Here is a 25,466-nt window from a genome sequence, read left to right as displayed (position 1 = left end):
GTCAGACATTTTACCTCCAGCCTCTAGGCTACAGAAAAGACGGAATGTTCGTGGAGCGCTGCGTCTCTCCAACTGCACCCTAGAGAGGAGCGCTGGGAATGGACAAGATACATATTTTGCTTCGTTGGATTTGGCACAGTGTGCACTTCTTATCCCAGGGCGGCATCAGCGCTAACCTAAAAAGCCCATATGCCACTGGTTGAGAGAAGTTGTTATTGTTTTGGGGCAGAATTATGTGAGGTTGTATGTGCTGTTGGTGTGTCTTGGTCAGTTTAGCTAGAAAAGAACGCCCTCGTCAATCTGTAGGCCGGCCCTCAAGTAAGAAGAAAGTAAATAGAGCTTCCTCTGAAGTTGACACAAGAATGACACCAAACCATTCAATCATGATGACATGTACAATGTCGCAGTGCTGCTCTGAAATGAAATATCCTTGTTGCAAGGGCCAAGGCAAGTATATATCAGATTTGGTTCAGCATCAGGTTAAGGACAACCCAGGGAATATGTATTTCATTTAACATGTATTTAACTAGGCAAGTCAGTTAAGAACAAATTATTATTTACAATGACAGTCAAACCCTAACCCTGAAGCTGGGCCAATTGTGCGCCGCCCTATGGGACTCACAATCACGTCCGGTTGTGATACAGCCTGAAATCGAAACAGGGTCTGTAGTGATGCCTCTTGCACTGAGATGCAGTGCTTTAGACAGCTGCGCAACTCGGGAGCCCCCAAGTGGCACATACAGCAACTAATTTGCATAACAGATATATTTTTGAATGTGTAAAACATTCAAGGAGCATAAGAAATTGGGTGTCAAATCAAAGCTACGAGTCTATATTTGTGAGTAAAATAAACATACATTTTCCATCTGAAATATTTGGCATAAGCAAAGTCTTTGATTTCTGGGTCAACAGATGGAAAATAGATCTTAGAAAACATCTACCAGAAAAGTTTTAAAAAGTATCAGAAATACATCAAACACAATAACATTGATGTAAAGAACCCTGCCAACTAATATCAACAAGGACAGTATATTTTGTTTAGGATACATTGTTTACCTTGTGTAAGTTTATGAAATATTGCCTTGTTCCGTTACCCACACACATATCATTAAGATATATTCTAATTTCTCTCCCTCATGAGGGGGAGACACCCTGGACCCAAACTGTTACAGACCTATATCCATCCTGCCCTGCCTATCTAAGGTCTTCGAAAGCCAAGTCAACAAACAGGTCACTGACCATCTCGAATCCCACCGTATCTTCTCCGCTGTGCAATCTGGTTTCCGAGCCGGTCACGGGTGCACCTCAGCCACGCTCAAGGTACTAAACGATATCATAACCGCCATCGATAAAAGACAGTACTGTGCAGCCGTCTTCATCGACCTTGCCAAGGCTTTCGACTCTGTCAATCACCATATTCTTATCGGCAGACTCAGTAGCCTCGTTTTTCTGATGACTGCCTTGCCTGGTTCACCAACTACTTTGCAGACAGAGTTCAGTGTGTCAAATCGGAGGGCATGATGTCCGGTCCTCTGGCAGTCTCTATGGGGGTGCCACAGGGTTCAATTCTCGGGCCGACTCTTTTCTCTGTATATATCAATGATGTTGCTCTTGCTGCGGGCGATTCCCTGATCCACCTCTACGCAGACGACACCATTCTATATACTTCCGGCCCGTCCTTGGACACTGTGCTATCTAACCTCCAAACAAGCTTCAATGCCATACAACACTCCTTCCGTGGCCTCCAACTGCTCTAAACGCTAGTAAAACCAAATGCATGCTTTTCAACCGTTCGCTGCCTGCACCCGCGCACGCCTGACTAGCATCACCACCCTGGATGGTTCCGAACTTGAATATGTGGACATCTATAAGTACCTAGGTGTCTGGCTAGACTGTAAACTCTCCTTCCAGACTCATATCAAACATCTCCAATCAAAAATCAAATCTAGAGTCGGCTTTCTATTCCGCAACAAAGCCTCCTTCACTCACGCCGCCAAACTTACCCTAGTAAAACTGACTATCCTACCGATCCTCGACTTCGGCGATGTCATCTACAAAATTGCTTCCAACACTCTACTCAGCAAACTGGATGCAGTTTATCACAGTGCCATCCATTTTGTCACTAAAGCACCTTTACCACCCACCACTGCGACCTGTATGCTCTAGTCGGCTGGCCCTCGCTACATATTCGTCGCCAGACCCACTGGCTCCAGGTCATCTACAAGTCCATGCTAGGTAAAGCTCCGCCTTATCTCAGTTCACTGGTCACGATGGCAACACCCACCCGTAACACGCGCTCCAGCAGGTGTCTCACTGATCATCCCTAAAGCCAACACCTCATTTGGCCGCCTTTCGTTCCAGTTCTCTGCTGCCTGTGACTGGAACGAATTGCAAAAATCGCTGAAGTTGGAGACTTTTATCTCCCTCACCAACTTCAAACATCTGCTATCTGAGCAGCTAACCGATCGCTGCAGCTGTACATAGTCTATCGGTAAATAGCCCACCCATTTTTACCTACCTCATCCCCATACTGTTTTTATTTATTTTATTTTATGCTCTTTTGCACACCAATATCTCTACCTGTACATTACCATCTGATCATTTATCACTCCAGTGTTAATCTGCAAAATTGTAATTATTCGCCTACCTCCTCATGCCTTTTGCACACAATGTATATAGACTCTCCTTTTTTTCTACTGTGTTATTGACTTGTTAATTGTTTACTCCATGTGTAACTCTGTGTTGTCTGTTCACACTGCTATGCTTTATCTTGGCCAGGTCGCAGTTGCAAATGAGAACTTGTTCTCAACTAGCCTACCTGGTTAAATAAAGGTGAAATAAAAATAAATAAAAAATGAGGAAGGATAATTAAAATTCACAAAAGTACCAAGGAATGGTAGGTCTACCAATTAGTTATAGTGATTTTACTGATATCAATTTTGTTTATGAATTATTAAGTGATTAAAACTCGTAATTCCATTACCAAATCAGTAACGTAATTACAAAACAATCAGTAATGGAATTAATGCATCTGAATTGGCTATGGTAAATCATAGTATTCACAAAGCACAGTTGGGTCACCTGCTACTGTCCTACCTTCCACTGGCATAGTTATGTTCAACTCACAGGCCTAAGTTTTCTTTCTCTTTCAGTTGTCTGGTGGTAAAAGCAAGAGTATTAAAACAGTCTGGACAACCTCTCACTCTCAGGTCTTACCGACACATACCCATGAGCCCCCTCTATTTCCATTTACTGTAACCAGCATCCTCACCCAATGAGCGCCGATTGACACCATACAGCCACGATAGTTGAAATTTGGTCAGTCCACTCTGGCCTTGATGTTAACGTCTACAGATGGACCGGACCGGACCAAATCTGAACTTATCATAGACGTACGTTTCACAAGTTTGGATAGCATTTAGCTTAGTCCCAAACAATTGCATTTATCAGGAGTTGACTGGATTTACATCATGGAATGAAAATGTCTGTTTTATTGCATGTCATTACATAGTGTGGATTGCTGCACATGCATTTCTGATGTCTCCGTTCTGTCCACAGTTCTGGTATTATTTATTGTTAGGATACTGCTGAATTCATGGGTGTTGTCTACAGTTTGGTACTACAGGAGAGGGGGAAGAGAAGTGCTAAAGAAGCAAGATTGAATCTGCTATTCACAAACAATCCTGACAAATACAGTTGATTGTACCTCTGCTCGGTCAAACTGGACATTTAGCCTCCACTTCATCTTTCAGATTTTTACTGGACATTTAGCCTGCACTTCGTCTTTCAGGTTTTTACTGGACATTTAGCCTGCACTTCGTCTTTCAGGTTTTTACTGGACATTTAGCCTACACTTCGTCTTTCAGGGTTTTTACTGGACATTGAGGCTTATTTCAACATTTCACCCAAATGTGAGTCTGAGAACAGGACAGTGCTGGTGACAAACGGACAGGTGGAAACCCAATTATCATACTGAAAAAGGAATGGGTGCCGTACTGCCGTTTTCCAGAACAATGTTCAAATGAGTGAACCGATAGTGTTCATGTGCGTGGAGGTGTTTCAGGATCAGACATTAGTTCAGATGCAGATTTTGTGTGCGTATTTTTGAGCTTTTGCTACTGTCAATTTATTTCCTGAATACCTGAATCAATAAACCAAACCCTATTTAAAAAGATTGTATATGCCAGTACTTGTATATGCTGGTAAAATCACTTGAAAGTTGACATATGTGGTTATAGAAAATACAGCATACCTCACAATGAGATAAACCAGAAGGCACATACATTTATTTATTGTTCAACAGGTTATCATGAACTTTACTCTAGCAATATCAAACATGCAGTCTGGATGAGGCGCCTTTAAATACAAAGTGGACAAGGCAGTATAAATAATACAATGTGCACTGTATGTCGTCATGTAAAATATATACCGTGTATATTTATATGTATAAAACGTGCTTTTCAGAAGCTTCTTGGATAAAGGAGAGCACTCAAAGCACAACATCACTCTCCAGCTGTAGTATGAGCCAGATACACACAACGTGCCAAAAGAGGAATTCTTTACAAAAATATCGGAGAAAAACATTTGAAAAGCTTCTATTGCATGTTACTGTTCAATACTTTCAGCTTGTGAATACCTTTGCAGAAACTTTTCCTTCTTTTTTTTTTTCAACAAAAATAAGTAAACTTTCGATTTCCCCCCCACTTGTTCACAGGAATAAAAAACATTCTTACTACGGGTGCATTCACCAAAAGGAAAGGCATGTAGTCAACAGCACTTTGAGGCCTTAGGGGCAAAACGTAAAACACATGCAACATCACACAGAAGATGGTGGAGGGGTCATCAAGTAGATTTTGAATAGAAAATAGACAGTATCATTTCTAAGTAATACAATGCTTGTGTTTCATCTCTGGTTTGCCCAGACGTACATTCAAACAATGAAGGAGTCAAGCTATGATATTAATGCTGCATAATGGTGCACCATTGCATTCAGCTGGTGCAGTAAACATTTCCCTCTAATAATTGTCATGCTGCGTGGTAAGTACATTAAGGCAATGCCAGGGTGAAGTGCTATAAGGTCAGTGTTAGCATCTGAACTTCAGCTCTATCCACCTACCAGTTTACAGTATTATTCTCTTGTGGGCGTAGTGTTCTGCAGTAGATACTTATGATGGCTTGTAATTGTAAACTGTATTATTAAAATGTATTTGCCTCGGCCACAAGCATTCAGGTTGGCAGAGCACCTCAAATCGCTTACCTCTTGATCTCTGCTTTCCAATGAGGAATTTCTGTTTAAGTGTTGTCAAGGTAAGTGCTTCAACCCTCTGTTTGGCGTAATTGAGGCTATTGTTCTGTGTTGAGTGAACATCGGGATACACAAAGCCCAAAGCCAAACCCCTTCCCATGGCCTTGACATCCAACCGCCCCTCTCCTAAAGGAACCTGGAGAGAAGTTGCTCTTCATATGCACACAGACGACAGGTTGGCACATCGTTCATGGGTGACTAGCAGTTGAAGTGACTGGACATAACTGATAATTCGACACAAGGCCAAATACTATAGGACTATCAAGGTGGAAATGGGAAGAGAAGTCGTCTGGAAGAGTGAAGTGGAATCAAAGCTGTGCAAGGAGGAAATGCCAAGTGGAACATTGTTTGTTATCAGTCTTTTGATTGCGTGTTAGGACGAAACACCCACCACCTCGATCCCGAACCACATTTCCAAGTAAGGTTAACTGGAGAAAGAGAAAAAGGGAAACAGTATTAGTTTCTCCATAGTTTCTCCAAACCAACCCACAGCTCCGCGACATTGCCTGCACCACAGCATGCATGACCCCCCATAGCACGCAGCTATCACACATACAACCTCCCAGAGCCACACAGCTCCGCCCAATGGATTGCATGTTTTATTACAAAACGTCAAAAGTCATTGTAAATATATGTACAAAACATCATATTATAACACATTCTCTTTTACATTAAAATGACTAGTCAAACTGAAACACACACAGAAGAGGTAAGTCATGATTTGTGTCGATGGCCACTTTTGGAGTCTTCTCGTCGCATCCTGGGGGTGTGTGATCTAGGAGGACTGAGGTCAGAGGGCAAAGGTCACACAGGGTTCAGGAGGAGTCTGATACAAGAAAGGGTTTACGGTTAAGGGTTTGATCATGATCAGATTCAGTAGGCGTTCCTGGAAACCTAAAAGTGTACATAAAAATCTTATTTCCTGACATATACAACTACGAAGACTATAAGAGAACACATGAACATCTATTTTCTCAAATTCAGGTACACAAACCACCTCTTGGGCATGGTCCAAGAAAGCAGCCAATAGTTTAAAGAAATATAGGAATAAACAATATTCAGAAGGGAATATCCAAGTCCTATTTCAATACAACCAAACTCACTGCACAATATGCCTTACTAGGGATTTACTCATCAGAAATCAAGCACATCATCAATATCATCATCGATATCATGTAACGCCCAATGTTAGTCCTATAGGCCAAAGTTGAGCAATCTGAAAGCGGAAAGTGGTAATGGGCATTGCCTAAATCCACCTAGCATTAGTCACATTCTTTTCACATCTTAAGTAGTTGATAGGTGTAAGGTTCCCCCTTTTCCCAACCACCAGAGCCCTAGCTTTACTGTCTAAATCTGGTCTGTGGTCTTACCTGCTCTTGCTGGGGGGCAGCTGTCTGCTGGGCCGCCTCATGGACTGGCTGGGCTGGACCTTCATGGAGGAACGGGGCGAGGAGCGGGAAAAGTGCTCGGGGGCCGGGGGCTTCTTGGGGATCTTCTTGACCAGACGTCCCACCCACTTCTGTTGTTCCTCCTGAGACACGGCCAGCAGCAGCAGGTTCTTGGCCGTGGACACGTCATAGTTCACTGCAGTGGGACAAAGGGAAGGGTTTGTATTGTTTTTAATAACTGTGTTTAATAACTGTGAATAACTATGCAAAAAAACAGCAGTGCACACCTCAACCCCCTAACCATCCCTTGATATGTCCCTGACAATGTCTTTATATGCGTCTATGTAACCCCGCTCTCCTATAAGCAACGACACCACACCCCCCACACCCCTACCTCTGCAGGGCGCGATGATCTCCTCCTTCTTGTCCATGTGGTCTTTGTGGCACTTGATGTGGCAGCGCCTGCACTCCAGGGCGGGCGGAGGCTTAAACATGTTCCACAGGGGCTTGGTGCACGCCTCACAGTTGGTGGGGAAGTGGTAGAGCGTAGGGATGAACTCGTGGCCCTTGTGGCAGATGTAGCTGGACTTCTCTCCACTGGCCAGCTCCACTGGGAACTCTGGCTCCTTCTTACACTCTCCCTCATTGGCATACAGAATCTGAGGAGAGTAGGAAAAGGTCATCATGGTAATTGTCAATCATTATAATCAGTATGAACCAGCCCCATCACATGAATCGTTAAATAAATGCATGAACAAAGAGCCATAACAATCAAGGGACCTGGAATATCCTGGGGATCTCTTTGGCATCAGCACGGTAAACGTCTGTTTGAGTGACAGGCCGCACATGGAAGAGTTTACTAAAAAGACAAGGAAAGGAAGAGAACAAAAATATTTTTGATGTTGAAGGTAAACATTTTTTATTTTTGTGTCAAATCGCCAGTTGGCAACCCATCCCTTGTGGGATTAATTGATACATAAACAAACATTACAGTAATTCACTGTGATAAATCAGTGATAATCTTCTGGTGTTCTCTTCAGTGCATAAAGAGTGAAACAATGAAATATTGTTAAATTAAATATAAAAATCAATACATAATAGTAAACAAGGTTATCCAAACAATAATTATGTATAAAAAAATATACATACATATACAGTACCAGTCAAAAGTTTGGACACACCTACTCATTCAAGGGTTCTTCTTTATTTGTACTGTTTTCTACATTGTAGAATAATAGTGACGTGCTATCGACTCTCTCTCTACCGCACCAGCTGTCTTTAACTCTGAATGATCGGCTATGAAAAGCCAACTGACATTTACTACTGAGGTGCTGGCCTGTTGCACCCTCTACAACCACTGTGGTTATTATTATTTGACCCTGCTGGTCATCTATAAACGTTTGAACATCTTGGCCATGTACTGTTATAATCTCCACCCGGCACAGCCAGAAGAGGACTGGCCACCCCTCAGAGCCTGGTTCGTCTCTAGGTTTCTTTCTAGGTTCCTGCCGTTTTAGGGAGTTTTTCCTAGCCACCGTGCTTCTACATCTGCATTGCTTGCTGTTTGGGGTTTTAACCTGGGTTTCTGTATAGCATTTTGAGACATCGGCTGATGTAAAAAGGGTTTATAAATACATTTGATTGATTGATTGTGAAGACATCAAAACTATGAAATAACACATATGGAAACATGTAGTAACCAAAACAAATCAAAATATATTTTATATTTGAGATTCTTCAAAGTAGCCACCCTTTGCCTTGATGACAGCTTTGCACTATTTGTTTAACACTTTTTTGGTTACTACATGATTATATGTGTTATTTCATCATTTTGATGTCTTCACTATTATTCTACAATGTAGAAAATAGTAAAAATAAAGAAAAACCCTTGAATGAGTAGGTGTGTCCAAACTTTTGACTGGTACTGTACATACATAGGTACATATACACTGTGTATGTGTGATATATATATATATATATCTAACACGCACACACACACACACACACACACACACACACACACACAGAGAAAAATGAAACAGAAGGCATTTGAACCCAGTCTGGCACAAAGTGAAGAATCATGTCAGAGACAAGCCTATACACAATCTATATACAGTACACATGTGCCATTTACCACATAGAAGCAAAATATTTTTCTAATTTATTTATAGGTAGCCCTTTTTCTTTTATTCCAGGCTTCATCTAAATATTCCGCAAACGGAAATACACAATGGACAAAAAAACATTTCAGTTTCTCTTCATTGCTCAGCCACATAATGCCAGGGTAGAACTGGTGTAAGAGCAAGCATATCTGTGTTAGCATGATGATTTGAATTGAAGCAAGAGGAGCAGGTAGATAGTCGTTACTCACTCAATATCCAGCACCATGTAGGGGTTGGATAGCTCTTTGTCCTGTTCACTGTTATAGAACAGAATCTTCTTGCTGCTCACAACCACATACTAAAAAGAGACAAGAAACAATACTTTTAACTGTAGCGCATCAACAATATTAACTACAGAATGTTTGATCAGTAAAGCCAGGTTGTAAATCTTATCTTCACCTTTCTCTCCCATCCAAACTTCTTGGTGTTGTTCCTCACAGGCAGCGAGAGCCATCCCGCTAGTCTCATTTCTAAGAGAGTGAGAGAGGGGTGAAACATTAAAACAGCAGGTCAATGTTGTGATCGATCTACATGCTTCCCAGTTCGTACATATTCCCAGGAAACATAGCATTTTCTATTTCAATGCAAAAAAATTGGTAAACAGTAGATGCATCAAATGATCGCAGCACTCTGCACACATTATGGACGGACTCGACGACAAAACACGAAGGTTAAATGGTTTAAGTTTCAGCTCCAGAGAGGTTTCCCTTCATGATGGACAATATATCAACCAAATAAATGTATAAATCATCAGAGTAATCAGTAGCCCATTATACTGAGTACTGGCAACTGGACAACACAAGTCAAAAACAATCAGATGCCAAAGACAAAAAGAAAGATAGGTGGCACTCCAGGACAAGACAGAGCAAGTCACCAAAAACAACCAAATGTCAATATAAACATACATAAGAGGTACAAGGCTGTGAACAGAACTGCTTGTACATTGTGTTTGAATGCACAAAAACGGGTCCTCCTTACCTGTGTAGGCGTCATCCGCGTCAAAGTCTGGTCCACTGCTGAGGCTGGCTGATTCTAGGGAGGAGACGTTGGCGGAGCTGAGGAGGTTATGTAGCTGCTCAATGTCACTGTCCTTACTGTCCAGGGCCATCTGCAGCTCGATGCGTACCTGACTCTCATCTGCTATTTGCTATTTGACACAAACAGGAAGAAAGGAAACATACATTTGAAATGTCTATATATTGTTAGTTTGAGGCCCCTGTTAACTTTGTTGGTCTATCTTGGTGTGACTGACCACCTGCATGTCGTTAATCTCCCTCTGGTAATTAATGATAATGCTGTACAGGTGGTTGTGTGATGGTTAGTATTAGGTTGTGTTATGGTTGGACTGACCGCTTGCATGTCGTTGATCTCTCTTTGGTACTTGATGATGGTGGAGTTGAGTTTCTCCTTCTCTGACCTCAGCTCCAGCTGCAACTTCCTGTTCTCCTTCTCCTTCCTGCGCACATCAGTGTCATTACCGCGCCGACTGCCTGCTGCACGTACCTCCTTCCTGTTCATGATCTCCGCCAGCTTGTTCACAGCCTGAGAAACACACAAGACAAGAAATAGTCATGATGAGTATCTAAAACAATAGACAAAGGCAAGTGTCTTCAACACGGTTTCCTTGCTATGCAACATTGTAAAGCTAGAAGAAATGACATTAAATCAGCCTGCCTGGGTCTTTAGTGTTTTCTCTGACTGGAGCTGCTTCTCAAACGTGAGCTTCATCTGGCTCATCTGCTGCTCATCATCCTTGGACGTCTGCAGCTCTGAACACATCACAAATAGAAGAATAGAATGTTACAATCTAATGTTGAACAGAAATAGATATGATCCTTTTTTACCAACCTTTTTTACCAACCACACAGTCTGGAGGCAGAAACTTACCTTCAAGTGTCTCCTTGAGTTTGTTGTTGAGCTCCTCTTTCTCATTGGCTAAGTTGGCCACATCGCTAGTGAGGGTTCGGTTGGCCTCCTCCAGCTGGGCAGGAAAGAGCAGAGAAAAAGTGAGACCAATGCAATTTGATAGTATTCAGCTGCAGCAAGCATTCTCAAGGCCCAGCAGGTGTCACCTCAGAGTCAGACTCATAGATCTATTGGCTACAATAGTCGATTCCGTTGTTGTTCACTCCTGGTCCTGGCTATAGTCCCAGCCCAGTACAAGCACACAAGCACACCTGATTAAGCGCATCAAGTTCTTGATGATTATTCGACCAGTTGAATTCTGTGTTTTCGAAAGCACTAAGCTCACGCCCAATGCAGCCCACCACGGCCCTCCAGAAACAGAAGAACCAGGGCTGACTCACCGAGCCAATGGTAATGTCCTTCTCGACCAGCTCCTGCTTGTGCCGAGCCATCATCTCTTTGAGCTCCAGCTCCTTCATGATTTTCTCCTTCTCCAGGTCGGAGTACTGCTCCTCAGCGATGGAGCGAGCCAGCTGCTCCGAGTCCGCCTTGGTCAGCGTGATCTCCAGCTGCGCCGCCAGGGAGTCCCTGAGCGGTCACAGGTCAAGCATGTCTTTATAATGTTTTATAATGTAGCATTGAACATGGGTTTTGGTTGTGTTCTTTTTTTGTGTAAATAAATCAAAAACAATGTATATTACAAGAACTCAGGAGGAAGGAGGAAGAAAGCTTGAACCAGACCCTAAAGAAACCCATCCTCTTCTGGATCTCTGGGCAGATGTTTATAAGTTCAGCAGGACTGGAGTTGTACACTAGATTGTCAGTAAACAGTGCAGGGCCAGGCCATTTTCCTGTACTCACCTCTCCTCTTGTAACTCCTGAAGGGATTGCTGCATGTCCTTGTAGAGCTTGCTCTTCTCTTCACATTCCTCCTTCAACTCCCGCACCTGGGTCTTATACAGCGTCTGGGCAACACAAAAAGATGATCAATCACAAATTCAATGCAATAATGTATACACAGGGTGCAAGTTATCTCAAGTTAGGATTCCTCTCAAAGACAAGTGTTGCAGCAGACTTACCGAAAAATACTGCTCAGCCTCTAGCTGGTCCTGAAGTTCCTTCATTTGGCCGTCCGAGTCCTGCCTTTCTCTGTGGACACAAACGCAAATGAATCCTTTCAGTTTATTGTTTTATTGTGTTGACACTTTCTCTCAGCGTTATTACTTGCTAAAAATTCAAAGGTAAAATATTAAAAAAGGAGAAAAAAAAAAGAGTCTGAATGTTGACTGACTTGCGTAGCTCCTGGTTTTGTTTCTCCAGGCTGCGTTTGATTTCCAGCAGGTGGTTAGCCTCCTGTTTCAGCTGCTTCTCAGAGGTCCTCAGGGTGTTGAGCTGCTGGTTCTGGGCCTTCAGGTCATTCTGGGTCAGACTGCGCTTCTGGGTCTCCTGCTCGATCTTCAAAGTTAGGTTCTTCACCTCCTCGGTGAGCCTCTCCTTGTGCCTGCGGAGCTCATCCAGTTTCTGTAGGGACTGCTTATAGTCACAATCCAGCATGCTGCTGTGTTTCTCCAGCTCCAACATCCTGTTCTCCACACGCAGCTTGGATGCCCTCTCCTCCTGCAGCTTCTGCTCCATGTCTGGGGAAAGGGGAAAGAGGGAGAAGAATGATTTATTGAATTGGATTTGACCCTGCTGACCACAGTCTAGTTTCTTTACCGAAGATGGATTCCTGTCCTTTGTCATACCTGATAACTCAGGAAGGGCCTTACCCTTCATGGCCTCAGACTTGGCGCCCTCGATCGACTCAATCTTGCTCTTGTCTGCGAGCCGTGCCTTGGTGGCTTTGTGCGACGCCTCCTCCTGCTCCAGCCCCTGCTGCAACACCTTCAGCTTGTACGTCATGTCTATCTCCTTGCTGCTCTTCTCCTACGGGAGAGTAGAAGAGAGAGAGAAGGTTAGAAAGTGAGAGTGCATAAAATAGAGAGGGAAAGAAAGAGCATAAGAAAGTGTGGAAGTTTACCTTCTCCAGGTCGGTGAGTTTCTCCTGTAGTAGTCTCTTCTCTGTCTCTGCTTTGGATAGGGCTTGTCTCACCTGCCGAACCTCATCCTCCAGCCCTGAGATTCGCCCTACAGAGACAGAGAAATGTCACCAAAGGCTAAATCATACTGTGAATAAATACACACAGTCTCTCCCACACAAACAAAATCCCCACTAACCCTGCATGTCTGCGATGGTCTCTGAGCCCTGGCTGTGCTCTCTCCTCTCAGCCTCCAGTGCTGCCTGCAGCCCGATACACTCTTTCTCCAGAGTGAGCTTGGAGCGCTCCAGCAGGCAGCACTTGTCCTGCAGCTCTCTGCCCCCGGCCTCCAGAGCCTGCAGCTGCTTGCCTGCCTCCGTCTGGGCCTTCCTCAGCCGTGTAGCCGCCTCCTGCTCCGCACGCAATAGAGCATTGGCCTCGTCCAGCTGGATAACAAATCACTTAGTCACACTTTGTAATGTGCATTCCAATCACAAATGTAAACACATGCACATAAACACACAGTCAAGTTATTTTATACCCCAAAAAACCACACCTGTCTTTGTAAGTGAATGTTCTTCTCGTTGGATATGTGCGAGTTCTGATTTCTTTTCTTCATATCGTCCAGCTGGTCTCGGAGGCTGTTGACTGCAGATCACATCACAAGTTAGATATGAAAGTATACTGTGTGTGTGTGTGTGTGTGTGTTTGTGTTCAGCCAGCGGTCTCACCCTCGTTCTCCAGGCAGCGTTTCCGGTCGGCCTCGCTTTCGGCCTTGCGGTGGCTCTCCACAGTCTTGTGCTGCAGTAGAGCCTTCTCTCTCTCCAGCTGCCTCAGACTCGACTCCAGAGCCTTTCTACTACTCGTCTGTCAATGCACCACCACAAAGGTCAGTGTTGGAAGTGCACAACTAATTATTTCTTGGTTGATATTTTTTTTATCAGTTGTGTGCTATAGTGGTATGCTCTATTGCTACTGTAGCTCCAGAGTTCTCACCTCTTCATCAAGTTCTTTGGAGATTTTCTCTAGACGACTGGTGGAAGTTCTACAGAAAGAGAACATAGTGCATGTCACTATTCTCATCGCCCCATATCATAAAGAACATGACTAAATCACATAGCAAGTGAGTAATAGTAGTAGGTGTATTGTGTGTGTGTATGAGGCCAGGGCATGTCGTGTCTACCTGCACTTGTGTTCCAGCTCATCTTTGGTCTGCATCTCATTATTGAGCTGCTCTTCCAGCTGGTGGAGTTTCTTCTGTAGCTTGGCCGACTTGAGGAAGAGGGGAAGGAGGTGGCGCAACTGTTACAATACACCTCACCTGGATTCTGCTCTAAAACTAGAGCGTATCATTTTACCACAATTTGACCTTGTTTTTTCAAAGCCATAAACAAGTGAAATCAATTTAGAAGAGCTTTGTTTAAAGAGAGAGAGAACACTTAACATCACAAAATCCTGCAACAGATAAGAAATACATTTCATTTGCTCTGCAAAACAATTTCAGTCAGCACGGAAGTCAAAGAGCTGACTGCTTTCACGGGATTAGCTTGTTGTTTAGCTCCTGAAGCAAAGCCTCGTAAGTGTTTCAGTAGCGCTAAGAACTTGACAGATTATTGTGTATAATTCTTGAGCCAAACAAAGGAATTATATTATTATGACCTGTTATGACATTGTTATTATAGTGTTGCGTTAGATTCATATGCACAAAATATAATTACATAACTTAGGTTACTTCTCTAACTCCGGTTCTCTGATATTATGAGTGAAACATCTCACGTGGGAGATTCGCTAGGATCACCTACTCTCGGAAGCGTAAAGCATCTGTTGGAGACAGACAGGTAGAGGGGCGAATGAGGTGAGCCCCTCACCTTCCTTAAAAGGAGCCACTCTCCCAATTAATGAGATATGTCCCAAGAACAGTGTCCAATAGGTAAACTATTCTGTAGGAGAGGCAGTGTTTCCTATGGAAAAATATGTAGCAGAGGGGGACCCCGCACCACCAAAACAAGGGGGAAGAGGAACCACCCATTCAACCCTGTTTTGGGGGTCGGGGACCCACCCTGGAGAATTTCCATGTATAAAGGACGGAGAAGATACATTCTGGTGATTTTTTAAAAGGACATTAAACTTCAAAATGAATGAAAATAAAATTATGCTTGACACCATCTAAAACATGCTTTCCACCTCCAGAAATGAGCCTAATAACATACTGGTAAAATTATTAACATAATGGACCATAAATATAGCTTATGCATAGTTCATATGATCAGGTATGCTATTAGCAATAAGAATGATCACCTGTAGCCCAGCTGATGTAGCTATAAATAAATAGGCTGGAGCATGGGGCTGCCTATCTGCATTTACCCTATAGGGCTAATCATTACAGATCCCAAATGTGATCTTTTAACTAGTTATAGATATATATTAATAAATGTTGTGTCCCCAAATAATTCTATAAACACAGTGAATATAATGTAGGCCTACCTGTTAGGGTAACTTGGGATAAAACTGCCACCCGGGGTAACCCACCCTCTCCCCCAACACTTTCCCTGGTTGCCATTAATGTTGCTAAAATAAAAATGTAATCTGTCTCATCACAATTGTTTTGAATCACTCCGAAAAAAAATGATTGAGGTAGGGTGGTGTTTTTCCCCGTGTTACTCCAAAATTGACCTGTGTTACATTTATCCCCACTCTCCCCTATGCACTCACATGCTTAACCATGCTGCTGCTGAAAAATAAATATCTGGATTTAAAATTGTGCAGTTCATGCATATTTAGGAGTTGAGAAACGAATAGGATTGGAAAGACGATTGCAAGGATTGTTGTGCTGCTTGTCAAAATGCAAGTTTCCCTCCCTATGGCACTTGTAACTTGAATGCACCTCGAGAGGAATATTTCTCACACCTAGAACACACGACAACAGCTCGACTTGGACAACAACTCGACTTGGTAAATAGATTCTACGCCCAATTTTTCCATGGTGTGTCAGCTCTTCTACCCCAAACGGCGTGGTCACCGTCTTTTGGGATAGGGTCTCCCAGGACCCTCATAGGGTTGTTGCTTCTACCAGACTGCAGCAAGTCAGTCTAAATAGATGCGGAAAGAGGGCTCTCTCTGGAGCAGCCAGCACCATGACGTAAGATGTCAGGCAATATAGCCGTAGGAAGAAGGAAACAACTGCAGTGCAGTATTCCTAATCCTGGTCAGTAGGACAGCTACATAACTGGTATGTCTTGGCATGAACCAATTGCAGTAAAAAACTGGATGAAGAAAAGCCGAAGGTTCGTGGACTCGGGAGTACCAGATAGCAGTCTGGGGTTCTGATGCCTGGTGAAGGCGCCCCATCCCACTATTTTGACTTATCTCGAGCTCAATGGAGAGTGTTCTCCATAACAGAGCCAAGTCGCATTTGCAATGTAGAGGGGGGGAAAACGGTGAGCCCTGGAAACCTGCTCTCCCGTAGAACAAGGAAGCAAATGCGGTTTGAGTTCCCCTGCCTTGTTGTATAAAGTCGCAGCACCCTCTGGTGGGAAAACCGTCATCGGCGCATACCAGAGCTGGCTTGACTGGGATAGCTCGTGCCATAGCAGTCAGAGGCAAAAATGCCTCACACAATATGTAAAAAGGGCCACAGTGGATGTCAAAGACCGAATGCCATCCTGCTTCCAATGTCGGTGAGAACAGAGGGAGGGCTCACATGCTGACTTTACTGCCCCTGGCTGAAAATCCGAGAAGGCACGGGGGGGCTTGAGAATAGGGTTGTCGCAACGCAGCCCTGCCTTCCCACTGCTGCAAAACTTGGAGAGGGGAAGGAGCAGAAAACGTTAAACCCGAAAAAGGAGGGTAGGGCAGAGAGCCATAGGTCTTGCACACTATCCTTCTAAGCCGCCCTAGGTTGTCCAGCTCTTCTTATCTCCCTCAGGAAGGTTAGAGAGGTTGTTTGTTGCGGCTGCAGCGTAAGACTGCTTCCCTACAGGTTTGGCCTGGTTCAGGGGCCTTGCCGGAGTCTTGGCAGACTGCTGCGTCACCAGGGACCTCAGTCCCCCAAGGACAGCTTATTACCCCTTCCCAGCAGTGAGGCTGGGGCTATATACAGGAACCAACGGCTGCCACGTGCTTCGCCTTTATTCTTGTGCATGTCACACTTTGGCCGCATGGCGGCAACAGTTAGCCCGAACAACTCCTTGAGTGTCACTGGGGCATCCAGTCGGTCTTTAGTAACACGGCGCGAGGGGCTGAGATGGTCAGCCAGTGACGGCTCCACTGCGGGAGGGTTGCCATACTCGGATTCTTCTATATGTCCAGGCTAGGGGTATCCCTAGCAAGAATTTAGCTAGTTAGGGCTTTATCCCACTAGTTCTTAGCTTCCCTGAGGCAAACTGATAATGCGTGGAGCAGCTATTTTAAATCGAAGCTGTATGAGACAGGAGTCCCTTAACGGACGCTGAGCTCCCACAGGAGACGGCCACTCAATGCAGAGTCTGGCCACGGCTTGTTTGCAGAGATGAAGGAGCTCAAACTCCAAAGGAGGAGGGGCAGTTCCACTGCTCTCAGGGCCTGAGAGGGCCAGCCCCCATCTCCTGAGTTATCTCGAGGATATCCGTGAGATTAATTCCATCGTCATCCTCATCATCCCCTAACTCACCTTCCCCTGAAACTACATCGTCCAACAGTGAAGGGAGGGAGTTGAGGCATTCTATGGTCTAGCCCCAAATTGGCATGGTTGCGGGGAGCTGAGCCACAGCTGTCTCTGTTGGCTTGGAGGAGAGAGGGGCTACCGATATAGAAGCACATTTAAAGCCTATTCTTCAGACCTGCCCTTGTCAGCAGTTTGCAGTGCTCACAGGACTCAGGGTCGTCGAGCCTCTCATGGGGATGTTCCTTATTGATGCACAGAGGTTTGGAACCTTTCCCTACAATCATGGAACCACAAGCACAAGAACGTGGGGGTTCGAGTGCTGGGCTAGTCTCTTCCTGGGATGGGATAATGGTGGCTATTGTTTTTTCGGGCCCCTGTTCAACAGAGACATAGTGGATGAGAAGATCCTTCCCACCATGGTCCAGGCTATAGCTCTCAATGCCAGCAGGGCTCTAAAATCCCTCTCCCCCCTCTACCAGACATTGTATTCTGCCATAAAGGAACAAGGCTTGCTAGGGGGACAGCAAGATGCCGGTTGTAAGAGCAACGTGCATATGGTGTAGCCTAGATAGTTAGAAGCTTTGTGGCTGGTGGCTAGCCAAAAATATATTGTGTAAATGGTGTAATAAGCTAGCTAGTTAGAAGCCTTGCTGCTAACAGCTAGCAATAATGAGCAAAGTAGAACGCTATAGCCACGAGGCTAGAGTGGCATTAGCTAGCAGTAACTGTAGCTAGCTCAGTACTAGTTGAAGGAAACCGTGCGGGGGCGAAGTTAGCCTTCAGATAGTGTGCTCCTGTGACTGAAGGAGCCGTGAGGCTGAGACGGACGGTCTAGTTAACACAATGGGTGAACATAGTTTAATCTAGATGAGAAAAGGGAGCTAGCAATGCTACCGTGTTATAGGTACGGCGAGCTTCCCAAGTTAGCCTTGCAGAGTGGGCTAACAGAGTCTCAATAGCTAGCCGGGAAGCAAGCTACCAACAGAGAGAGAAGTAGAAAAGTCATTTCTACACAAAACGAAAACCTTCCGGTCAGTACTAAACCTCTCGAGACCTACACTAGGCAGCGATAACCTTCACGGTTCACTTGTGAGCAGTCAAGCAGGAAAACAGGCATCCAGTCAATCTGAGACCTAGAGAGTAATGTTAATTCTCTTTGTGAGGAAGAGAAGCGAGAATAACCAGAGGGCGGGAGAGTGGCTCCTTTTAAGGAAGGTGAGGGGCTCACCTCATTCACCACTCTACCTGTGTCTCCAACAGATGCTTTTGATAGGTTCTTCCGAGAGTAGGGGATCCTTGCAAATCCGCCACATGTGATATCAAAACAAATAATTGAAAGATAACTATATGTATATGACAGGCAAGTAGGTACCCACCTCTCCTTTCAAGGCTGTTGAGTTCACGGTCACAACTGTAGAGTTATTCACACCGCTTAGTAACCTGGAGGAAACACATTGGTATTTGATGAAGAACTAACAGCTCACACACATACACACATTAATACACACTTTCAGAGTTTTTAACATAATCAAAGCTTGTGTGAAACGTAGACATCCACTACACATGAGTTACTAAGTAAAAAATACTGTCCATGATGAGGAAGGACTGTGAAAGTGAGACATGAAGTCTGCAGACTTACTGGTCTTCCTTGAAGTATGTGAAGCCGACGAAAGGAAGCTGGTTTCCCACAAAAGCCTTAGGAGTAGGAAAGGTCTCCACGTCACCCTTGTCATCTTCTATCTCATCAAAGTTGCTAGTGTCAATGTCACTGCTCAACTCTGGAACCACAGGAGCCGCCGCTAAACAGTGGGAGGGAGAGTGGGAGGAGAGGTGGGGGGGAGAGTGGGAGGAGAGGTGGGGGGGAGAGAAAGAAGGAAATATTGATGTTATTTCTGTAATTTCTAGGTAACCATATGTAATATGTTTTCTATTGTACCAGGATGATCTTATAAATAAATAAAATGTACTTGGCTGTATGGCAGACACCTACTGTTTCTGATGCTGTCGAAGTTCCATTGGTCATTCTTGAAAAAGGGGTGTCGTTTGATCTCCTCCACCCCGTTGCGGCCCAGTCGCACCTCCCTAAAAACCAAAAACAGGGCCATAGACTTTGTTGAAGTCAGAAGGTTACATACACCTTAGACAAATAAAATTAACTCAGTTTTTCACAATTCCTGACATTTAATCCGAGTAAAAATTTCCAGTCTTAGGTCAGTTAGGATCACCACTTTATTTTAAGAATGTGAAATGTCAGAATAATAGTAGAGAGAATTATTTACTTCAGCTTTTATTTCTTTCATCACATTCCCAGTGGGTCAGAAGTTTACATACACTCAATTAGTATTTTGTAGCATTGCCTTTAAATTGTTTAACTTGGATCAAACGTTTCAGGTAGCATTCCACAAGCTTCCCACAATACATTTTGGCCCATTCCTCCTGACAGAGCTGGTGTAACTGAGTCAGGTTTGTAGGCCTCCTTGCTCGCATACACTTTTTCATACGCTTGTTCTGCCCAAAAATTCTCTATAGGATTGAGGTCAGGGCTCTGTGATGGCCACTCCAATACCTTGACTTTGTTGTCCTTTAGCCATTTGCCACAACTTTGGAAGACCCATTTCCGACCAAGCTTTAACTGATGTCTTGAGATGTTGCTTCAATATATCCACATAATTTTCCATCCTCATGGTGCCATCTATTTTGTGAAGTGCACCAGTCACTCCTGCAGCAAAGCACCCCCACAACATGATGCTGCCACCCCTGTGCTTCACAATTGGGATGGTGTCTACGGGTTGCAAGCCTCCCCCTTTTCCCTCCAAACATAACGATGGTCATTATGACCAAACAGTTATATTTTTGTTTCATCAGACCAGAGGACATTTCTCCAAAAAGTATGATTTTTGTCCCCATGCGCAGTTGCAAACCACAGTCTGGCTTTTCATGGAGCATAGGCTTCTTCCTTGCTGAGCGGCCTTTCAGGTTATGTCGATATAGAACTTGTTTTACTGTGGATATAGATACTTTTGTAACTGTTTCCTCCAGCATCTTCACAGGTCCTCTGCTGTTGTTCTGGGATTGATTTGCAAATTTCGCACCAAAGTACATTCATCTCTAGGAGACAGAAAGCGTCTCCTTCCTGAGCGGTATGACGGCTGCGTGGTCCCATGTTGTTTATACTTGCATACTATTGTTTGTACAGATGAACGTGGTACCGTCAGGCATTTGGAAATTGCTCCCAAGGATGAATCAGACTTGTGGAGGTCTACACATTATTTTCTGAGGCCTTGGCTGATTTCTTTTCATTTTCCCATGATGTCAAGCAAAGAGGCACTGAGTTTGAAGGTAGGCCTTGAAATACATCCACAGATACACCTCCAATTGACTCAAATTATGTCAATTAGCCCATCAGAAGCTTCTAAAGCCATGACATCATTTTCTGGAATGTTCCAAGCTGTTTAAAAGCACAGTGAACTTAGTGTATGTAAACCTCTGACCCACTGGAATTGTGATACAGTGAAATAATCTGTCTGTAAACAATTGTTGGAAACATTACTTGTGTCATGCACAAAGTAAATGTCCTAACCGACTTGCCAAAACTATAGTTTGTTAACAAGAAATTTGTGGAGTGGTTGAAAAACGAGTTTTAATGACTCCAACCTAAGTGTATGTAAACTTCCGACTTCAACTGCATGTTAGTGGCCAGGGAAAAAGCTGGGATAGTTCCGTCTGAAAATAGTCTGGATATCGGTCAGACTCCTACAAAAATGACTTTGCAAACTGTAACTTGAAGTTTAAATCTGTAACTGTGGTGATTATTCTTAATATCATTGTTACCTGTCTGTCAGGAAGGCACAGATGAGGTTTTTGGCATCTTTGGAGATCTCTACGTCATCTGGAAAGTTGAGGGAATTCTTGTGATCCATGATCTTACTGTATGTTCCAACAAGGGAGTCGGCATAGAATGGTGTGTCACCTAATGGGAACATAGCACAGAAATAATTACACTATGTTTACTTATAAGCAATTTGCTTACAAGTTCTCCAATATCTTTTTTTATAGGCAGACTTGATATATCTTCAGTTAGTGTAAACTAAGATTCTGAGTCATTATTTTTAGACAAACAAAGACCGGGAACATAAACACCAAGGAGTTAAGACAACCCCAACTCACCGACTAGCATCTCGAAGATGAAGACCCCTACAGACCACCAGTCACATTCCCGTCCGTAGTAACCATCTCCACCCTGCGACTTTAGAACCTCTGGAGAGATGTAGTCTGGAGTGCCAACCGCTGTGTCACAGTGCACCATCCCAGTCTGTAACCAGGCAATCCTTCAGTTAGACACATTTTCTCAAGCAAACCAAGTATGAATCATCAAGTATATACAGTTAAGTTTTAATGAGCGCTTATCAAATAAGTGTTAACTGAAAGCACAGCTAGGCACAAGCTATTCCGCTGGAAGTATTGTGAGTAATGCTCTCTTTAGCACACTGCACAGCTGGAACAAGTGGAAAATGTGGTCCTCACAGAGTCCATCTTCATGCAGGTTCCGAAGTCGGCCAGTTTGAGGTGTCCGTGGCGGTCCAGGAGCATGTTGTCAGGCTTGACGTCGCGGTGGATGAAACCCAGGGAGTGGATGGCATCCAGTGCCATGACCACCTCGGCCGTGTAGAACCGGGCCCACTTCTCAGGCACATCGTAGGTACTGGTGAGGTTCACCAGGTCCCCTCCAGGCATGTACTCCATCACCATGTAGAGGTAACGGTCATCTTGGAAGGCACAGCACAACTAGACATAGACCGGAAAGCAAAGACAATACAGGTTACAGGGTTTATCTTCCATCACACAATTTTGATTTGATATTGTTTGTGCAGATCGTTTTAAAATCTGTTTTTGTCCTGTCTTGTTATACAATATATTATACACTCAGTGGCCAGTTTATTAAGTACACCAACCCGTTCATGAAAATGGTTTGCTCCTACAGACAGTGAGTTACGTGGCCGTGGCTTGCTATATAAGGCAGGCAGACCGGCAACAAGACATTAAGTTACTATTCGATTTAACCTTAGAATGGGCAAAACGAGTGACTTAAGCGGCTGAGCGTGGCCAGGTGCACCGGTTCCAGTATCTCAGAAACGGCCGGCCTCCTGGGCTTTTCACACACAACAGTATCCAGGGTTTACCGAGAATGGTGTGACAAACAAAAAACATCCAGTCAGCGGCAGTCCTGTGGGTGAAAACAGCTCGTTGATGAGAGGTCTCAGAACAACAGTGGTGTGCAGAACGGCATCTCGGAACACACAACTCATCGGTCCTTGTCATGGATGGGCGATTGCAGCAGACAAAAGCACCGGGTTCCACTCCTGTCAGCTAAAAACAAGAAGAAGCGGCTCCAGTGGGCACGCGATCACCAACACTGGACAACTGAGGAGTGGAAAAACATTGCCTGGTCCGACGAATCCCGGTTGAGTATATAGGTGTGTGTGTGTGTGTGTGTCAGGTCTTACTTGTACGACCCAGGGACTGTTGGCGAAGGCCATAATATCCCTCTCCTCCCAGAAAAAGGCAGAGTCTGAGCGTTTTATCATCTCAAACTTGCTCAGCAGCTTCATGGCGTACACTTTCTGAGAGGCTTTGTGTCGAACCTGGGGGAAACAAAGGAATTAAAGAGACAAAAAGAGAGATGGAAAAATACACAAAGGGAGAGTCAAAACTAAGTGGTGTACGCAATACGCAGATGCTTCACATCTTGATGAAATACAAAAATAAATACATCTCACCAGCTGAACCTCCCCAAACGCCCCTCTGCCGATCACCTTCACCCTGTCAAAGTCCTCAGACTTCATCTGAAAGTCCCGTAGGTGCCCCATCACCTTCTCATCTGCATGGAGAAGAGAGGAGTCAGCCATCCACACACACATATTCACACACACATCTTTACTATTACCAAACATACTTACATCTGTTTAAAAAGGTTTCTACATTTTTGTTTTTCCGTAGGGCAGGGTAGTCTAGATCTAGAACGAAGGCATTGATAGAATCCTGAAATAGAGAAAGGAGAAGACTCATTAATTGGAAAAGATAAACCAACATAACATGCAATCAAGCAAAGTGAATGTGGGAGCGTTATTTCTGGGGTGTAAGTAAACTTTTTACCCAAAACAATGAGGACATTTAAGTGCCACAAAAATTGGGTATAACATGTGTCCATTTCAATTAATTTAATTCAGGTATAGGGCATAAAATGTGATCTAATAAAAATTCCATAACATTGAAGTGGAATTGACATAACTCATAACAAGGATAAAACAGAGAATGTAGGGCAGTGGATTTGACAGCTGTCATTCTCTCAGATATTTGTATGAAGATGTGTCAAGAATAACATTACAACAATTATAACATTCATCTTCATATGTGCCAAGAAAAACATTACAACAGACCTTCCTAGAACCTTTCAGATCCTACAGTTGAAGTCGGAGGTTTGCATACACCTTAGTCAAATACATTTAAACTCAGTTTTTCACCATTCCTGACATTTAATCCTAGTAAAGATTCCCTGTCTTAGGTCAGTAAGGATCACCACTTCATTTTAAGAATGTGAAATGTAAGAATAATAGTAGCGAGAATGATTTAATTCAGCTTTTATTTCTTTCATCACATTCCCAGTGGGTCAGAAGTACATACACTCAATTAGTATTTGGTAGCATTGCCTTTAAATTGTTTAACTTGGGTCAAACATTTCAGATAGCCTTCCACAAGCTTTGTGATGGCCACTCCAATACCTTGACTTTGTTGTCCTTGAGCCATTTGCCACAACTTTGGCCATTTGGAAGACCCATTTGCGACCAAGCTTTAACTTCCTGACTGATGTCTTGAGATGTTGCTTCAATATATCCACATAATTTTCCATCCTCATGAAGCCATCGATTTTATAAAGTGCACCAGTCCCACCTGCAGCAAAGCACCCCCACAACATGATGCTGCCACCCCTGTGCTTCACAGTTGGGATGGTGTTCTTCGGATTGCAACGTTCCCCTTTTACCTCCAAACATAATGATGGTCATTATGGCCAGACAGTTCTATTTTTGTTTTATCAGACCAGAGGACATTTCTCCAAAAAGTACGATCTTTGTCCCCATGTACAGTTGCAAACTGCAGTCTGGCTTTTCATGGAGGTTTTGGAGCAGTGGCTTCTTCCTTGCTGAGCAGTCTTTCAGGTTATGTCAATATAGGACTCGTTTTACTGTGGATATAGATACTTTTGTAACTGTTTCCTCAAGCATCTTCACAAGGTTTGATTGATTTGCACTTTTCGCACCAAAGTACGTTCATCTCTAGGAGACAGAAAGTGTCTCCTTCCTGAGCGGTATGACGGCTGCGTGGTCCCATGTTGTTTATACTTGCATACTATTGTTGTACTGATGAACGTGGTACCTTCAGGCATTTGGAAATTGCTCCCAAGGATGAACCAGACTTGTGGAGGTCCAAATTTTTTTCTGAGGTCTTGGCTGATTTCTTTTGATTTTTCCATGATGTCAAACAAAGAAGCACTGAGTTTGAAGGCAGGCCTTGAAATTCATCCACAGACACACCTCCAATTGACTCAAATTATGTCAATTAGCCTATCAGAAGCTTCTAAAGCCATGACATCATTTTCCAAGCTGTTTAAAAGCACAGTCAACTTAGTGTATGTAAACTTCTGATCCACTGGAATTGTGATACAGTAAATTATATGTGAAATAATCTGTTTGTAAACAATTGTTGGAAAAATGACTTGTGTCATGCACAAAGTAGATGTCCTAACCGACTTGCCAAAACTATAGTTTGTTAACAAGAAATTTGTGGAGTGGTTGAAAAACAAGTTTTAATGACTCCAACCTAAGTGTATGTAAACTTCCGAATTCAACTGTACATGCGTCTCTTTCTCACCCCCCAGTTCGTCCGTCTCTCTACTCTGCAGAAGTCAGTGTACACTATACAGCTTGATGCCAGCTGTTTCATCATCTCCACTCCACTTCCCAATAAAGGACGCACCTCACACAGAACTAC

The 25,466-nt window shown here is 43.8% G+C and overlaps 1 protein-coding gene across 6 annotated transcripts in view; it reads right to left on the bottom strand.

Annotated features, from left to right (window-relative positions):
* Positions 1-4,264: 4,264 nt before the first annotated feature.
* Positions 4,265-25,466, bottom strand: part of rock2a (rho-associated, coiled-coil containing protein kinase 2a) — a 42,188-nt gene continuing 20,986 nt past the window's right edge. The window contains exons 2-32 of one of the 6 annotated variants that reach the window (XR_016488947.1): positions 23,378-23,459; positions 23,198-23,298; positions 22,925-23,062; positions 21,945-22,205; positions 21,588-21,732; positions 21,252-21,390; positions 19,411-19,502; positions 19,060-19,219; positions 18,797-18,860; positions 13,962-14,050; positions 13,775-13,823; positions 13,510-13,645; positions 13,335-13,426; positions 12,978-13,224; positions 12,781-12,887; positions 12,506-12,686; positions 12,052-12,397; positions 11,840-11,909; positions 11,622-11,725; positions 11,162-11,348; positions 10,743-10,836; positions 10,530-10,624; positions 10,206-10,397; positions 9,834-10,002; positions 9,255-9,325; positions 9,065-9,153; positions 7,474-7,552; positions 7,088-7,352; positions 6,676-6,889; positions 6,008-6,131; positions 4,265-5,733 (exon numbers count right to left, since the gene is read on the bottom strand). Coding sequence is in view for 4 of the 6 variants with exons in the window: in XM_021574136.3 (XP_021429811.2) it covers positions 6,020-6,089; positions 6,676-6,889; positions 7,088-7,352; positions 7,474-7,552; positions 9,065-9,153; positions 9,255-9,325; positions 9,834-10,002; positions 10,206-10,397; positions 10,530-10,624; positions 10,743-10,836; positions 11,162-11,348; positions 11,622-11,725; positions 11,840-11,909; positions 12,052-12,397; positions 12,506-12,686; positions 12,781-12,887; positions 12,978-13,224; positions 13,335-13,426; positions 13,510-13,645; positions 13,775-13,823; positions 13,962-14,050; positions 18,797-18,860; positions 19,060-19,219; positions 19,411-19,502; positions 21,252-21,390; positions 21,588-21,732; positions 21,945-22,205; positions 22,925-23,062; positions 23,198-23,298; positions 23,378-23,459 (4,128 nt within the window). In the remaining 2 variants the exon portion in view is untranslated. The remainder of the gene's footprint in view (positions 5,734-6,007; positions 6,132-6,675; positions 6,890-7,087; positions 7,353-7,473; positions 7,553-9,064; positions 9,154-9,254; positions 9,326-9,833; positions 10,003-10,205; positions 10,398-10,529; positions 10,625-10,742; positions 10,837-11,161; positions 11,349-11,621; positions 11,726-11,839; positions 11,910-12,051; positions 12,398-12,505; positions 12,687-12,780; positions 12,888-12,977; positions 13,225-13,334; positions 13,427-13,509; positions 13,646-13,774; positions 13,824-13,961; positions 14,051-18,796; positions 18,861-19,059; positions 19,220-19,410; positions 19,503-21,251; positions 21,391-21,587; positions 21,733-21,944; positions 22,206-22,924; positions 23,063-23,197; positions 23,299-23,377; positions 23,460-25,466) is intronic. The other 5 variants (XR_016488948.1, XM_021574136.3, XM_021574137.3 and 2 more) reach the window with 5 other exon arrangements.

Source organism: Oncorhynchus mykiss, chromosome 19 (assembly GCF_057628025.1).
Source record: "Oncorhynchus mykiss isolate SJ-2025 chromosome 19, ASM5762802v1, whole genome shotgun sequence".
Classification (NCBI taxonomy): Eukaryota; Metazoa; Chordata; class Actinopteri; order Salmoniformes; family Salmonidae; genus Oncorhynchus; species Oncorhynchus mykiss.
This window is presented reverse-complemented; position numbering and strand designations above follow the sequence as displayed.